Source organism: Oculina patagonica, chromosome 13 (assembly GCF_052425735.1).
Source record: "Oculina patagonica isolate OP01 chromosome 13, crgOcupat, whole genome shotgun sequence".
Taxonomy (NCBI): domain Eukaryota; kingdom Metazoa; phylum Cnidaria; class Anthozoa; order Scleractinia; family Oculinidae; genus Oculina; species Oculina patagonica.
The window spans coordinates 25668088-25683717 of NC_135770.1; the positions used below are offsets into that span (position 1 = coordinate 25668088).

At 39.0% G+C, this 15630-nt stretch overlaps 1 protein-coding gene and 9 non-coding genes across 11 annotated transcripts in view; 1 reads left to right on the forward strand and 9 right to left on the reverse strand.

Moving 5' to 3' along the window:
* The window catches only part of LOC144636231 (uncharacterized), a 73569-nt gene that overhangs the window by 36083 nt on the left and 21856 nt on the right, over positions 1-15630 (forward strand). The window contains exons 21-38 of one of the 2 annotated variants that reach the window (XM_078495387.1): positions 36-158; positions 736-861; positions 1382-1504; positions 2062-2187; positions 2351-2473; positions 2902-3030; positions 3672-3788; positions 4176-4298; positions 4509-4631; positions 4820-4942; positions 5514-5636; positions 5712-5834; positions 6565-6687; positions 7407-7529; positions 7648-7773; positions 8177-8299; positions 8750-8866; positions 14118-14240. In XM_078495387.1, the coding sequence (XP_078351513.1) occupies positions 36-158; positions 736-861; positions 1382-1504; positions 2062-2187; positions 2351-2473; positions 2902-3030; positions 3672-3788; positions 4176-4298; positions 4509-4631; positions 4820-4942; positions 5514-5636; positions 5712-5834; positions 6565-6687; positions 7407-7529; positions 7648-7773; positions 8177-8299; positions 8750-8866; positions 14118-14240 (2217 nt within the window). The remainder of the gene's footprint in view (positions 1-35; positions 159-735; positions 862-1381; positions 1505-2061; positions 2188-2350; positions 2474-2901; positions 3031-3671; positions 3789-4175; positions 4299-4508; positions 4632-4819; positions 4943-5513; positions 5637-5711; positions 5835-6564; positions 6688-7406; positions 7530-7647; positions 7774-8176; positions 8300-8749; positions 8867-14117; positions 14241-15630) is intronic. The other variant, XM_078495388.1, reaches the window with a different exon arrangement.
* Positions 9267-9352, reverse strand: Trnay-gua (transfer RNA tyrosine (anticodon GUA)). The gene is given in 2 exon segments: positions 9267-9302; positions 9316-9352. It is a non-coding gene; the product is annotated as a tRNA-Tyr (tRNA).
* Trnay-gua (transfer RNA tyrosine (anticodon GUA)) lies at positions 9763-9849 on the reverse strand. Its single transcript is given in 2 exon segments — positions 9763-9798; positions 9813-9849. It is a non-coding gene; the product is annotated as a tRNA-Tyr (tRNA).
* Trnay-gua (transfer RNA tyrosine (anticodon GUA)) lies at positions 10263-10350 on the reverse strand. The gene is given in 2 exon segments: positions 10263-10298; positions 10314-10350. It is a non-coding gene; the product is annotated as a tRNA-Tyr (tRNA).
* Trnay-gua (transfer RNA tyrosine (anticodon GUA)) lies at positions 11115-11200 on the reverse strand. The gene is given in 2 exon segments: positions 11115-11150; positions 11164-11200. It is a non-coding gene; the product is annotated as a tRNA-Tyr (tRNA).
* Positions 11929-12015, reverse strand: Trnay-gua (transfer RNA tyrosine (anticodon GUA)). The gene is given in 2 exon segments: positions 11929-11964; positions 11979-12015. It is a non-coding gene; the product is annotated as a tRNA-Tyr (tRNA).
* On the reverse strand, positions 12641-12727 carry Trnay-gua (transfer RNA tyrosine (anticodon GUA)). Its single transcript is given in 2 exon segments — positions 12641-12676; positions 12691-12727. It is a non-coding gene; the product is annotated as a tRNA-Tyr (tRNA).
* Positions 12964-13050, reverse strand: Trnay-gua (transfer RNA tyrosine (anticodon GUA)). Its single transcript is given in 2 exon segments — positions 12964-12999; positions 13014-13050. It is a non-coding gene; the product is annotated as a tRNA-Tyr (tRNA).
* On the reverse strand, positions 13290-13376 carry Trnay-gua (transfer RNA tyrosine (anticodon GUA)). The gene is given in 2 exon segments: positions 13290-13325; positions 13340-13376. It is a non-coding gene; the product is annotated as a tRNA-Tyr (tRNA).
* Trnay-gua (transfer RNA tyrosine (anticodon GUA)) lies at positions 13941-14028 on the reverse strand. The gene is given in 2 exon segments: positions 13941-13976; positions 13992-14028. It is a non-coding gene; the product is annotated as a tRNA-Tyr (tRNA).

The following is a 15630-nucleotide window of genomic DNA, read 5'->3' on the forward strand; positions in this document are numbered from 1 at the left end:
AAAACTTTCTTGTCTAAGTATTGAATTCCTTTCAGCTGAGGGAAGCTGCAATGGCGTGCAGTGTGATGCGCATGCGCAATGTGTCCAGCCCTTAGATGACAGTCCACCGCAATGTGAATGTGAGCAAGGTTGGGATGGCAACGGGCAATCCTGTGTAGGTAATACGAAGAGTCGTTTATTTATACGTTTATTTATTTTTTTATTTAGTTGACGGTACAGTTCGCGCACGGTTCTTCTCTGGCTCCAAAGACGCCCATGATTAGTCACAAACTGAAAAAAAAACATACTCGGCTACAGACAATCCTCGACATATTCCCTGCGACTGTCTTGGATTGGTTGCTTGTTGTGTAGCAAAAATTCCAAACCAAACCATCACCAATACGAGACGCTAAACGGATCTTCGTAGAACTTCGTCAGTAGTGTGACTTTTTTAAGGATCGCAGCTGTGTCGTCTCGTGAGTAAGGAGGAGAATCAGTTAAGTGCTTTAAGAGGGGTTTTCCTTGGTGCAATAACTTGTGAAATATTTCATTGTTTTTGAGCTTTTGTTTTTCGAGGTTATTTGTTGCCTTGGCCTTTCTTTGTTTCACGTCACTGGTGATTTTCACAGGTGTTTACACCGAGTATGAGCCTTTAAGGGGGAAGTCGTATTACTGAGGAATAGCTTTACAGTTTGTTTGCAGATTCCGATCTCATAAAGTGGATCTTATGCGTAAATTTCTTGTGTCATTTTACAGATGTTGACGAATGTCAGCCCTTCAAAAACTTGTGCCATCCATTGCGTGCTGAGTGCTTCAACACTATGGGCTCGTATGAGTGTCGCTGTAAGCCAGGTTATCAAGGAGATGGCTTTAATTGCACATGTAGGTGCCAGATTACACTGTATTGCAAATACATGTATTGAATGAAATGATTATTTCTATTACATACGTGGTTATCCTGAAAAAAGTTGACTGTCAAGTGAACGACAACCTGATACCGAACTATCACCGATTCTTGTCATCGCTATTGTATGCTATGTTTGTTAGCGGAGACCTACTTCGTTGTCAAGATTGTTTATCTAAAGAAAAATATGCTAAATGTTTTTGATTGACTATGCCAAATTGAAAGTTGCGTGACAACGAAATAGTAATTAATATAACTACCATCTACTGTTGTAGCATTTCACCGACAATTTAACGTTATCTTACAGTTGTGATATATAGGATTGTAAATATTTCACATAACAGCTCTTGCACTACTTTACGAATCACTTCTATTAGACGTACTTACGTTGTTTTTAATGGTTACCGCAATGGTGAGATATCAGCGAGGTCAAGGGAACAAAACTTGTGATGCTATTAAGATCCACGATTTTATTTAGAAGTTATTTTCTTTATTCAGCTGATGGCACCTGTGATGGGATCCAATGTCATGTTAACGCCACTTGTTTCAAACCGTCGCCAGAGAAACTTGGTCAGTGTGTGTGCAAAGATGGTTGGCAGGGCGACGGACAAACTTGCACTGGTCAGAAAATAAACATTTATCTCCTTATTAATTGAATTAACATGAATTTAGGCATTCGTCTGTTTTCGGTCTCTTCCTCTTACATTTGTACTCCGTGAAGTTTAGAAATTAACTACTGACACGCAGTTTAGCATGATTTTAAAGCCTGGTTCTCATACGATCGTCCCGATCGTCGCTGTCGCTTCTGTCGCTTCAAAAAGTTTGCTTCCACCAATCACCTCAGACTTTGCAAACGACAGAAGCGACAGAGACGATCGGGGCGATCATATGAGAACCAGCCTTAAGAAGCAAATGAAAACATACCTTGGTTATAGTTATTTTCTTCAGGCGTAATTACAATTTAAATTAATACGCCTTGCGAACTTGGCATAATAGCTAAACGTTTCATGCTCCTTTACTTACGGACAAGCGTCAAAACAACACGCTCGTGGTCCGCGTCATTTGTTTTTAGGTATCAGCGACTTTGATTCGTTCAGGGAAAATTTGGAAACTCAATGCCGAGTACGTTAACATCACGGGCGCTTACGGATGATTCCTAATTTCTTATTCTTTTCTAGAAACCGACTCAAAATGTGATGGAGTAGTCTGCGATGCCAATGCCAACTGTTCCCAAACTTCTCCCGATGAAAAACGGCAGTGCATCTGTAAGCCAGGGTGGACTGGAAACGGTCAAACTTGTCTTGGTATGAACGCGTTCTTCACTTTTTCTCATTCATGCTAATGTATCTAATTCACAATATCTTCTTTCACGTAGAAACTTTATGACGTGTATTGTGTTGAAGTTCTCTCAGCGTATTTTAGTCAGCTCAATGACAAATCAAGTGTTTGTTCTTAATTTATCCACAGATGTAGACGAATGTCAGCCTTTCCTAAACAGTTGCCATAAAGATGGAGAATGCGTTAATACCGAGGGATCCTACTTGTGCCGTTGTCGACCTGGTTTCCAAGGAGACGGATACAACTGCACCTGTGAGTATCTGATATATTAGATGTCAAGTTAAGACGAAAGCCTAGTTTTCCAAGCTCTGTTCTACATGATGATTTCCCAATTTCCCCGGTTGTCAGAGACAAATTTAATCAAAAGATCTATAAATGAAACCTTCGCATAGGTATACTAGTGTATAACGATTTTCTAATAGCATTAATATTTTACGTTTCATTGTCATGTATTAGTGAGGTGGGGCGCTATATTTAAGGTCATTCAAGGGAAAGGAAATCGTACTTTTTAACTATTAAAGTGGCGTTAACCGTGCTTCACTCTGTAACCCTACCCATTTAAAGTAAGAAACGACAACAATTCGAGTATACTTACTTTTGTTTTTTTAGGTTTTTATTGTAGTTCTTATGCTGTGTCACTCAAACGTTCTTTTTTTCCTTTTTCGTCCGTTCTCTTATAGCTGATTCGCCTGATACATGTGAAGGGGTGAAATGTGATCCAAACGCAGAGTGCATCGAGTTTGTTCCTAGCAGACGACGATTGTGTGTTTGTAAGGAAGGCTGGCAAGGAGATGGACGAACCTGCTATGGTAAGTAATGAAGATGGTTAGTTTGTTTCTTATCAATGCTGTAACTGTTTGAAAGCGAAAAAACCTAAAGCCAACAAACATTCAAACAAACATGCAACAAGACAAAACAAAACAAAGCAACAATGAGGGCTCGTACAAATGTTGTTGTAAGGCTTAACTCCACTTTTTAGTTGACGCTCTCGTTTCATGACTCACTTGTTTGCTTGTTGGCTCATTCCCACCCTCACTCAATTTTGTTCGCGTTTGACCTTCACCGAGGAACGCTAAAGTGTATCTTCTCCCTCACTTTATATAGTTGTAACTCGTGTTATTAACCCCATCTGCGCTCCTCTGCCTCCTGTTTATGAAATGTTCCCACTTTTCCCAAGGCTAAGGTCCAGCTGTGGGTCTGCTTTCACTCGCTTCCTGTTTGGAGTAAAATGCGTTGTTTTTGTTAGAATGGTTGTCCTTGCTATTGGAGACTGCCAAATGTTCGTCTTAGATATCCCTTTATCTCATTTGTTGGATTTATTTGTTCACTAAGACTTTCTATTTACTCGCGAACTAGTAGCTCCCTGTCCTAAGTAATTACAAAAATAACGTGTCACTGTAGTAAGAAAACGATGATTTTGTTGTACAAAATCTTCTTTTCCTTTCAATAGCGGATGACACTTGTGCTGGAAAAGTTTGCGACGTGAACGCTGAATGTGTTTTTGATGAAGGTCAACAACAGTGCGTGTGTAAGAAAGGCTGGGAAGGAGATGGGCAAACCTGCTTTGGTCAGTAACTTCAAACTGTAAATTTGAGCGTAACTTTAGTTAGTAAATGCGATTTTGGATAACGTTTGTTTGCAAAGGACTTCGATTCTGAAGTCCAGTAACACGTACATACAGCTGCCAAAGCTGGCAAAGGTTCGCGCAGAACATGTTAAGATGGCTCCTGTAATCTAGGAAAAAAAAATTGAACGCACTATTTTTAGGCACGGAAAGCAGTTTTGAAAATCGGGTCCGACGCACGTAAAAAGTCCGTGCCAATGAAAATGACCCTAAACACAAACTTAAGACAATGCATGGTGCATTACGCAAACTGTCTACCAGAAAAAGAAAGGAAATGTATCAAGTAAGGACAGAATGAGGCTTGACATTGTTTTTCATACTTTTGTTCAGATGTGAATGAATGTCAGCCATTTAAGAACAACTGTTCCTTGGAAGCTGAGTGCTTAAACACCGAGGGCTCGTTTGAGTGTAGATGTAGGCCTGGTTACCAAGGAGATGGCTTTACCTGCCTGTGTAAGTAGTGTTATTTTCTTTTTGTCTGTACTGTCTGTAATGTGAATAAAGCTATGCTGGGGATGTTTTGGGTCAGGGTCGACAAGGAGTCTTAGGTATTGTCTTGTCTCCGGAGGCTGGATTTCGAAATCGTTTTAAAAAATGCTTTTCAAAATCTTGATACCAAAAGAAAAACTCTTTTTCTTCTCGCTTTTTGAAAATTCTTTCTAGCGGATGGCTCCTGTGAAGGGGCGTTTTGCGATCCAAATGCCGAATGTCTCCGAACGTTTCCCGAAGGTCGCCGACAGTGTAAGTGTCGAGAAGGTTGGCAAGGAGACGGTCGAAATTGCTCTGGTAAGTTCATTTTGCCTTAATATTTGTACATACTTAATTCTTTCTTCCTCTGCCTGACCTCAAAAGCTTCGGGGTATTACTTAGCTTCAAGTTGCGGAAACTCAGTATTGCTGAATGGCAATTGGGTCGCTTTTTTTGGTAAGTAAATATTATAGGCCTTAACCTTTTTTTTTGCTTTTTTTTTTCAGATATCAACGAGTGCGAGCCGTTTAAGAACAACTGTCACTTAGACGCTGAGTGCTTAAACACCGAGGGCTCTTATCAGTGCCGCTGTAGACCTGGTTACCAAGGAAACGGCTTCATCTGCTCTTGTAAGCTGCGTTTTTCGTCTTGTTCAGTTGTTAGAAGTGAAATAAACAGTATAAGTAAAGAGCCTGTCTAGTTACAGTAATTTATAAATCGAATACCTCGGATGGTTTTCGAAACTTGAAGTAAACCGAAAACATTATAACGAATCAACACAAACTCGGACAAACACAGCTTGATCGCTATCAGAGACCAACAACAGTTTTTTTCAAGTCACTAGCAACTGTTCTTTTTGGAGCTGCTCACCCTAACGGTCACCACTTTGACTATACGAACTGTTTTGAAGTTTAGAGATCTTAATAAACGTAATGTATTTAATTTTATTGTAAATAGTCGTGCGTTTTTTTAACATGAGCCCCTGGCTCGGGAGATTGGGCAACCACTCCCAACGTTTCCGACTTTAAATACAATACCTATACCTATACCTACCTATAATAAACAACAATAAACAGACCAAATTACTTGCACAACTTTCCAGACACCCTGCCTAATTACAATGCGGTAATCCATATAACTAAATTATAGACAATGCTTGGTATTTGTAATGTTCTTAATAATACGCGGCTTGTTCTACAGCGGACGGCTCCTGTGAAGGAATCGTTTGCGATCCAAATGCTGATTGTCGCCGAAGTTTCCCCGAAGGTCGCCGACAGTGCACGTGCCGAGATGGCTGGCAGGGAGACGGAAGAAGATGCTCTGGTAATGCTCATTATCGACATCTTTTATAAATATGAATTTCTACTAAGTACTGACATGTTCTTTTGTGTTCCAAAGATGTCAACGAATGTCAAACATCAAACAACAATTGTCACGAGAAGGCAGAGTGCACAAATACTGCAGGTTCGTACGAGTGCCGTTGCAATCCCGGTTACGTTGGAGATGGAGTGAATTGCACATGTAAGTAAAAGTGGATATAAGTTATCATGTACTGTTTATCGTCATCACCCATCACCATAATCGATGTTATCATCTTGATCACCATCGTTATTGTTATCGCATTGTAGGCCTCTCTTTTGTACTGAAAAATTGATCGACGTAAGAAGTTGCATGTCACGGTTTTGTATCGAAACTGAAAACAAAATCTTAAAGTTTTAAATGAATAGCCCTGAATCCGGGTTCGCCTTGGTGTAAGAACTTGTGAAAGTTTTCTTTGTTTTAGAGCTATTGTTTTCCTGCTCTATATAGTTTTAAGGTTCTTTGTTGCCTTGGTCGTTCTTTGTTTTACGTCACTGGTGAGTCTGACAGGTTCTTACATCGAGGATGAGACCTTCTTCCATGGTCATTGTCCTCCTCAATTGTTTTGTCACAAAAATAAGATACTATAAGAGAGTGTCTTACATTTTTCTCGATCTGATGTACTTTAATATAGTGCAACTGGTATACAGGGGGAAATAATCATTTTGGTCATCGCAAACAAGTACCTTTTTTTGTTCCGTCCGAACTATCAAACATTCTACCTGTATAAGGCCTTTAAACCAACATCACATTTTCACGAAGTATCATTACTCCTATTAACTTTCTTCTATCGAATTATGAGATACCGTAAGCGTGCGCTGCGTCAGCAAGTCGGTTTGTCAGCAAGCCTGTTAACACTCTGCAACAATACATTTACTTTTTATTATTTCAGCTGATGGTTCGTGCGATGGCGTCTTCTGTGATTCCAACGCAATCTGCGTGAAAAGCGGTTCTGGTGATCAGCGTCAGTGCTCGTGTAGAGAAGGTTGGAGTGGGAATGGAACCTACTGTGCTGGTAAAATGAGAGAAACTGGGCTGGTTATTCAACTTGTGTGATATATACTAAAATAATTATTCACCTCAGTTTCGGTGAATGTGGTGGATATTTACCGAGATGCGCACCACTATTGACCTCCACTTCGGTGAATAATTGTTAATTATTTACCATGAAATATTCAACGAAATTTTACTGGAGCGATCGAAACCGGCGTGTAGTATAATTACTTAGGTATACATTTGCCAAAAAATATAGAAAAATAATAACAACACAGCAACAGCAACAACATGAAGATAGGGTTTAACCATCAGCAAGTCAAAACAATCTACATAGATATTTAAAGATGACTTTCAAATTTATATCAGCGACCCAAATAGTTTATTTTATTGATCTCAAAACTTGCTGTTCTATGGGTTTCTTTATTGGTTACCGAAACAGCACTTTCAGTAAAGAGTGACACGCGAATGTAGTTTGTTTCTCTTAAGCTGCTCGGAGGTGAATGGTACTTTGCTAATCACCTCCGAGCTAACCAATCAGCGCGCATGAAAAGCACTATTCACTTAATGGAAGTGGTGGAACTTAGTGGAACTTAATGGAAGTCCGTTCATACTAATATAATGGAACTTGTTTATATTCATAACCATTCACCTTGGTATAAAACCTCTTTTATCGGTAACACCTTATAAGTCATTGGTATATTTCTATATGTACTATTCCCTTTTCACTATTTGTGTTAGATGTTGACGAGTGCAAGTCACCGGCAACCAGGTGTGATGTGAATGCAGATTGCTTCAATAGCCCAGGCGCGTATCAGTGTCGCTGCCGACGTGGCTACCAAGGAAATGGAACTCAATGCGTCTGTGAGTGCTACTTATGAAGAGTGAACAGTAGAACGGAGATATTTTGATTCCCTTGTTGTAACATCATCAGACATTTTTGTGCTGTTGCATTCATCAGTTCTTTCCTTTTCTTTTTCAGCTGACGGTACATGTGATGGAGTAGTGTGTGGTCAACACAGCGCATGCGTGCGAAAGAGCGCTGGTGAACGCTATCGACAGTGCGTGTGTCTGGATGGCTGGAAGGGAGACGGACGGAACTGTGTTGGTAAATGAATACATTCGTATCATTTTGTGTTTTTGAAGTTCATTTCAGGCTTATCAGCAAACCTTACCCCAATGACTCGGGCTTGTTTTTAACTAGCTCTCTAGGCAGGCTTTTCATCGTTCCCTAGACTTTGGAAAACTCTTGTTATTTGCGAGCTTTGCTTGTGTACTTTTCAGCCCATTTACCACCCTCTTCAGCCCCGTTTTGGGATGCCGCGTTCACTCATCGGGCTTTCTTACGAGACAATTTTGTCGTCAACCGAACAATTTGGTTGTTCTTCCAACCACCTGTCGATCCAACATACTTGCGTTGTAACAGATCCCGCCTAATCTCCCGATAGACTATTTGTTTATGCTGTTCTTGGTAATTCTTGATATTCGCTTCTAATATTTCTCCCGTGCAGATGTTGACGAATGTCAGACTGCAAATAACAGCTGTCATCAGCACGCTGATTGTCTCAATAGCCCTGGGTCATTTTCTTGCCGTTGCAAGCCTGGATATCAAGGGAGTGGTTTCGAATGCGAATGTAAGTGAATGTAATAATTCAATTGTGGACGTTTAGAAAGAGTTGGAACCCACTAGCAAAGCTAATGGAACGGCAAAATAGCTTGTGTTTCCAATAATCAAAGATTTACCTCAGTTTTTCTCAAAGAATTACTCCTTTATCCTCTAGGCTTGGTGAAGTGCGTATCACCAACAAAGCTTACTTTTTTGCAATACACACTTTGCACTTCCACTGCACCTTACTGAGAGGGAATCTTTTCTCCTTTTTCTAAGAAAAAGCAGCTTAAAAAAACAACCACATAAGCTTTAATTTTCATTCGGGTGCGCAAACGCTAGGGGTTTATTCACAGAAAAATACTGAATAAATAGCTTTGATTTGAATGGTCACACTCTAGGTTTGTATCAAAAGACATCCCATTGTTTAATTTTGAGTCTTAAACACTAGTGATATATTGCTCTGTAATAATTACAGCTGACGGCACATGCGCAGGAGTGGTGTGTCACGCAAATGCTACGTGTCGTAACTTGATTCAGGGACCAAGCTGTGTGTGTAAGAGTGGTTACCAAGGACCTGGACAAACCTGCACTGGTGAGTGTACTGAAAACGAACAAGAACTCACAAACAGCTAGAAAATTTTTATTCAGTCAACTCTCTCTTTTAACGGACACCTCTATAAGACGGACACCTGGCGTTGGTCCCGTTCTTGCCGTTTTTTAGTCATTTTGCTGTAACTAAACCCCTTATAAGACGGACAGCACTCTAAGATGGACAGTTAGAGCCAGTCCCGAAGGTGTCCGCTTTAGAGAAAGTTAGCTGTAATAACCTTCATTGTTTACAACTCTTTCGGTGCAAGTGTTAAACGAAAGAATAAACTTCCCAATGGTATAAGAAAATAAAGGGTTTTCGGAGACTGAAGAATAGCTACAATAATAAAAGGGGTAAAATATGCAAATGAATTAAAAGTTCAGAAGAAAAAAAAGTACCTTCTTCCTTCGAGCCGGATTCGAACCAGCGACCTAAGGATGTCAACTAGACTTCTACAGTCCTCCGCTCTACCAACTGAGCTATCGAAGGAATTCGTGTTGGGTAGCCGTTGTCAGTTTAACCGTTAATTCGACCGTCAACGGGCCACCTAAGTCCGGTCGTATATTTAAATGCAATGGCTGAGTTATATTTATTGAGGTCAAAAGAAAGTGGTCTTAGAAACGGAGTGGCCGTTTAAACGAGGTAGTCGTAAGGCGGAGGTGTACTGTACTTCGCATTGTTTTTTTGCCATTGTAAAAGAAATTAAGTTCAAAACTAATAAATTCTTCTGAGTCGTATTCGAACCATTACCTTACTGGGACAGAAGAAGAAACAGAATAAACAATTGCCTGAGAGAGATGAACGTGTCAAAGACGAAAAAAAAAACTGTATAGTTATACATTATGAGACACAGTAGATGTTAAATTAATTAGAGTAATTAAAAAAAAAAAAAAAAAGATTCCTTCGAGCCGGATTCGAACCAGCGACCTAAGGATATCAACCTAGACTTCTACAGTCCTCCACTCTACCAACTGAGCTATCGAAGGAATTTGTGTTGGGTAATCAAATGTGTTATCAATTTAACCGTTAATTCGACCGCCAACCCGCCACCTAAATTCGGTCGTATTAAAAAAAGAGTGACTGAGATAGTTAATTGAGGTGAAACGAAAGTAATTTTTCTTAGAACTGGAGTGGCCGTGTAAACGAGGTAGTCGTAAGGCGGAGGTGCACTGTATTTCGCATTGTTCTCTTACTTTTAAAAAGGAAATGAAGTGAAAACTTACATGACTTCTTTTCAGTGAGCCTTATTGAAACTATCACCTTCCTAAAACAAATGGAGAAACAGAATATGCAATTGCCTGAGAGAGATGAACTTGTCAAAAACGAAAAAAAGATCTGTATAGTTACTCATTATAAAGTATAGTAGATGTTTAATTAAGAAGACTAAAAAAAAAATGATTCCTTCGAGCCGGATTCGAACCAGCGACCTAAGGATGTCAAGCCTAGTCTTCTACAGTCCTCCGCTCTACCAACTGAGCTATCGAAGGACCGCATGTGCAGAAGAGATCAAAAAGTGTTAAATTGGTTTTATGCCTTACTTTAATAAAAAAAAGGGTGCAATGCTGTCTTACTTCAAACTTTTACAAAAGAAATGAAGTTCCGAGCTGGAATACTGTATTTAGCTCGAATAAGCGCCGCGGCGGTTATTTAATTTTTCGCGCTTCAAGTGCGGGTTATTCGAGGGCGGCGTTTATTTAAAATTTGGATGCCACAAGGAATCTTATATTTTACAGTAATTAAAAAAGCGTCTTTTGATTGTCAGTATTCGTCTCTTGCTGAAGAGAGAAGTGGTGCTAGCTGTCCTGGCAAAGTTCGTCGACCTTCACAACATATACAGAACCTACCAGAGAACTACATGTTGGATAGAAAACTTATGGGCGAGCGGAAAAACAAACACATTAAACTGCAAAACATCGCTTTTGATGGAAATAAATTTCCCAGTTTGTTTTAGAATGGATTTGTAGTGCTGTCTTTAGTTAAACGGAATTCCTCGAATAAGCGCCGCATCGGGGCTGCGGCGCTTATTCGGGGGGGCGCTTTTTTACTTTTTTGTCCCAATTGCGGCGCTTATTCGAGGGCGGCGCTTAATGAGGGGCGGCGCTTATTCGAGGAAATACGGTAACCTCTATTGAGCCCAATTAAAACCAGAGTTAAAAAATATTTATACAACATAAATGTTTTCCATCTTTATTATTTACCAACATCAAGTACAGTTAAAGCATTAAAAAAGAGTAACAAAAATTGATTCAATTCCTTCGAGCCGGATTTGAACCAGCGACCTAAGGATATCAACTAAACTTCTACAGTCCTCCGCTCTACCAACTGAGCTATCGAAGGAACACATGTGAACATGAGATAAATAAATAGTACAAGTATAGACGGCTGACCGCCAAGCAACTCCCTTTCCATTAAATTATGTAGAAACCAGGTTACAAGTTTAGATATACAAACACTACAAGTTTCGAAATACAAACACTGATTCTTGAGACAAAGTTTTTTTTACGTGGGCAGCACTTGCTAACGCCTGTGACTACACAGACCGCAAACCTGGGCCGGAAAGATCGCAAATAATTGCTTTATCACTTGATACAGCTTCAAACGCCGCACCAAGATCTGATCTAAAAACAATTTGTGATAAAAAAAAAAAAACGTACTATATATTTCCAGGAAAGAAGTTGCAAAGGCTTTATTGAATTGGTGAGATGAACCTAATAATTCGACTGAAAAAAATAAATAATCGCGTTTTGCCTAGAGATTGTTTTTTCAGCGACAACAGTTAAATAATGCATGAATATAGATAAAGGGACTGGAAACTTGCTCCTTTACGGGGCGATGCAGATTAAATATATATCTTCAAAATAATTTCTCAGTTAAATTTAAGTCAAAACTAAAAGTTAATTATCACAGACATTAATTTAAAATACTGTGTTACATTTCTGTATACATTCTCATAATTGTAAACGAATAAAAATTACACTACAGACAGAAAAAAGGAGAATCAGTTGCTTCGCACACTGAGTAAAGAGCATACCTAAGAAACAACAGCAAGTCAACAACAAAAAGATTCCTTCGAGCCGGATTCGAACCAGCGACCTAAGGATGTCAATCTAGTCTTCTACAGTCCTCCGCTCTACCAACTGAGCTATCGAAGGAACACATGTGAACCTGGGATAAATAAATAGTACAAACATAGACGGCCGACTGCCAAGTAACTTCCTTTTCCAGCATTAAATTATCTAGAAACCAGGTTACAAGTTTCGAAATACAAACACTGAAGCACTTGCTAACTCCTGTGACTAAACAGACTGCAAACTTGGCAATGATGACAAATATTTGTTTCATCACTCGATACAGCTTCGACACGCCGCACAAAATCTGGTCTCAAAAACAATTGAGGATAAAAAAAATACTGCATTTTTCTAGAAAAGAAATTGCAAAGGCTTTGTTCAATTGGTAAGATTGAAACTTAGTAATTTGACTGAAAAATAATGACGAAAAATGCGATGTATTTCGAGATTGTTTTCTAGCGACAACAGTCACAATGAAAACAAAAAAGTAGGGAAGAATGAAAGCTTGCTCCTTAATACAGATAAAAAATAGTTAAAAGAACTAAAAGTGAATTATAAGAGACATTAATTTAAAAAAACTACGTTACAATTTTGTGCATTTTCATGATTGTAAACGAATGAAAAAAATACAGGACAGACAGGAAAAACAAGAATCAATTGCTTTGCACACTGAGCATAGAGCATACCATAGAAACAACAACAAAAAGATTCCTTCGAGCCGGATTCGAACCAGCGACCTAAGGATGTCAAGCTTGTCTTCTACAGTCCTCCGCTCTACCAACTGAGCTATCGAAGGACCACATGTGCAGATATGATTTTAAAATGTAGACCTTCTTCAATGCCGCCACCACCACCACCAAAACCTGAAAATGTGAAGAAAGTAAGCTTATAGTTAAAAAAAAAACAACAACAATCCAACAGAAAATGATATTTATTTAGAAGTGAGTTCAAACAAGCGACCCAAAGATAAAAGGAGAAAATAAACTGCAATGAAGGTATTAATTTGGAAAAGATTTAAAACAAAAAGACGTTTCCTTCGAGCCGGATTTGAACCAGCGACCTAAGGATATCGATCTAGACTTCTACAGTCCTCCGCTCTACCAACTAAGCTATCGAAGGAACACATGTACAGATATGATTTTAAAATGTAGACCTTCTTCAATGCCGCCGCCACCACCAAAACCTGAAAATGTGAAGAAAGTCAGCTTATAGTTAAAAAAAAAACAATCAACAATCTAACAGAAAATGATAGTTCTTTAGAAGTGAGTTCAAACAGCGACCCAAAGATTAAAGAAGAAAATAAATCTATACTGCAATGAAGGTATTAATTTGAAAAAGATTTAAAACAAAAAGACGTTTCCTTCGAGCCGGATTTGAACCAGCGACCTAAGGATATCGATCTAGACTTCTACAGTCCTCCGCTCTACCAACTGAGCTATCGAAGGAACACATATCTGCAGGATATTTTAAATTTTAGAAATTATTTTTTTACATACGTGTCCGATGTCATTTGCAGTTGCATAAACGTACGTTGCCATCAAAATCGATAAAAAACGAAGAAGTGGCGAAGCCGAACAGCTAACTGACGCTGAAAATTAGCTATATTAAGTCCACGTTAGGTTTGCCCATCCGCCCTCCATTTTGTTAGTTTATTTTTCCAAGAAGGAAGCTCTTTATCATGACATACGCAGTAAGAAGAGTTGATAGAGAATCCAAAACAGCACCCCCACGACTCGGTTGTACAGTGTCCAGACGGTTACGAAATTAATTTTACTGCTCAATTTTACAGCCACTCCAATCGTAAGTTATCAAAAGGGATGATATTGAAGTAAATGATTGGAGCTAATGAAATGACATGTCGTAAAATACTAAAAAATATAATAAAAGAAAATAAAACTGCTTTCCCAAAAATGAAGGGTATCAGATTGGTAACGACTACACTAAAAATGATGAAAAATAACCATTTGTTTCCCAACATTGAGAAAAAACACTTGCATCAAAAAAAGGACTCCTTCGAGCCGGATTTGAACCAGCGACCTAAGGATGTCAAGCTAGGACTTCTACAGTCCTCCGCTCTACCAACTGAGCTATCGAAGGAATACATATTGAAGCACTTAAAAATTTCTGTCTGGCACTTAAAAGTTGAAATGCAATTATGTAACTATTTAATGTGTTTTTTAACACAGACATCGACGAATGTCAGGCTGGTGATAACGAGTGTCACTCAAACGCGGACTGCCTCAATTCTATTGGTTCATACAGCTGTCAATGTAAGCCAGGATACACAGGAAGTGGATTCAGTTGTGAATGTAAGTACATCGAGCGACTTAGAGTTAGCAGGATCCCTGCCTTCTGGGATCTTGTTCTAAAATTAGGTTATCATTTGAGTGGTGATCATACTTCGGATTTTTCCATTTTTTAGGGAAGGAATACATGTACTTTCAACTCAGTTGAAATGGTGTCCAAATAAAAAAAAACCTTTTGTGGTTAAAACCGCTGAACAACATGTATCAGTTTAACTATATCAGAAATATTAAAAAAAGAAACTTTTCTCGAGCACACACGACCTAACAGTGCTGCTGGTAATACACGAGAAACTCTTTCTGTACATGTGAATCAGCGAGATCTCCTAGCCTCAGATCTTACCAGGGCTTTGCTTGCATAAGCCACGGTGGTTCCTTGAGACTGATGCACGTTTCCACCTCATTAAACATCTCCACTTGAAATGTTTTTCACTGTAGTAACGGTACAAACCATTTCCTACAACTTTGCGTCTACAGGGCCGCGTTGTCTTGAGCGTGAATTTTGATTTCAGTTTTTTAACTTTCAGTGAAGTTTTCTGTTTATATTTTCTGTCTTCCAGTTTAGGCGTCGACTTAATCTCAAACCCCACAGAATAAATAATCAATAAGAACCCTTTTATAAAAGAGAAATAAAACCCTCGATCAACTTTTAATCCTGGGTAGTGTTTATCGGTGTACGAACAACTTGGCCCTGATGCCAGTTTATCAAAGATGCCATGTGAGACGTAAAAATCCTCCGAAAGCATCTTGTCTTCCAGGATTCCCGCGTACTTAGATTTCTGTTTTAAGAATTCCATATTATATCTTCGTATCAAAAGCAAAAGATGAGGTCAATGTGCGGAGAGGGGGGTAAGAATCATTTTGAGATAACCCTCACCAAGTCCGGACCTCGAATAGTAGTATGGCCTGCTTCATGTATATATATTGATCAGAGTTAGCGTTACGTTCTATATGGGAGTATCTGAGAACTGCTTGTGTGTACGCATGCGCTCATTGCATTTGTTTTGACAAAAAATACACAATCTTTCTCGTCAACAAAATTAGCTACAACCTAGTTGTTATCTTTGCTTCTTATACTTTGAAGCGAAAGATTTTTTTTATTCGGTCAGTGTAGTCGTCTTTGAATCGAGTAAAAGATATTATTTGTGGTCAGCATTGAGTCTCCATTTTCAAACTTAACATGGTGTTATGAATTATGGAACAATAACAGAAAGAAACACCGACGAGAAACACCAACTTTCAAAAACGTTCGTTGTCCGCACATTATTTTCATCGTTTTATCATTTGGCATTGTCAACAATTCCACGAAATGGACGATGTAAATGTTCTGAAAAAAGGTCAAAACCATCGACTTCATAGTGAATATCAAATTAGGGGGTTTCCCCGTTTTTGTTAA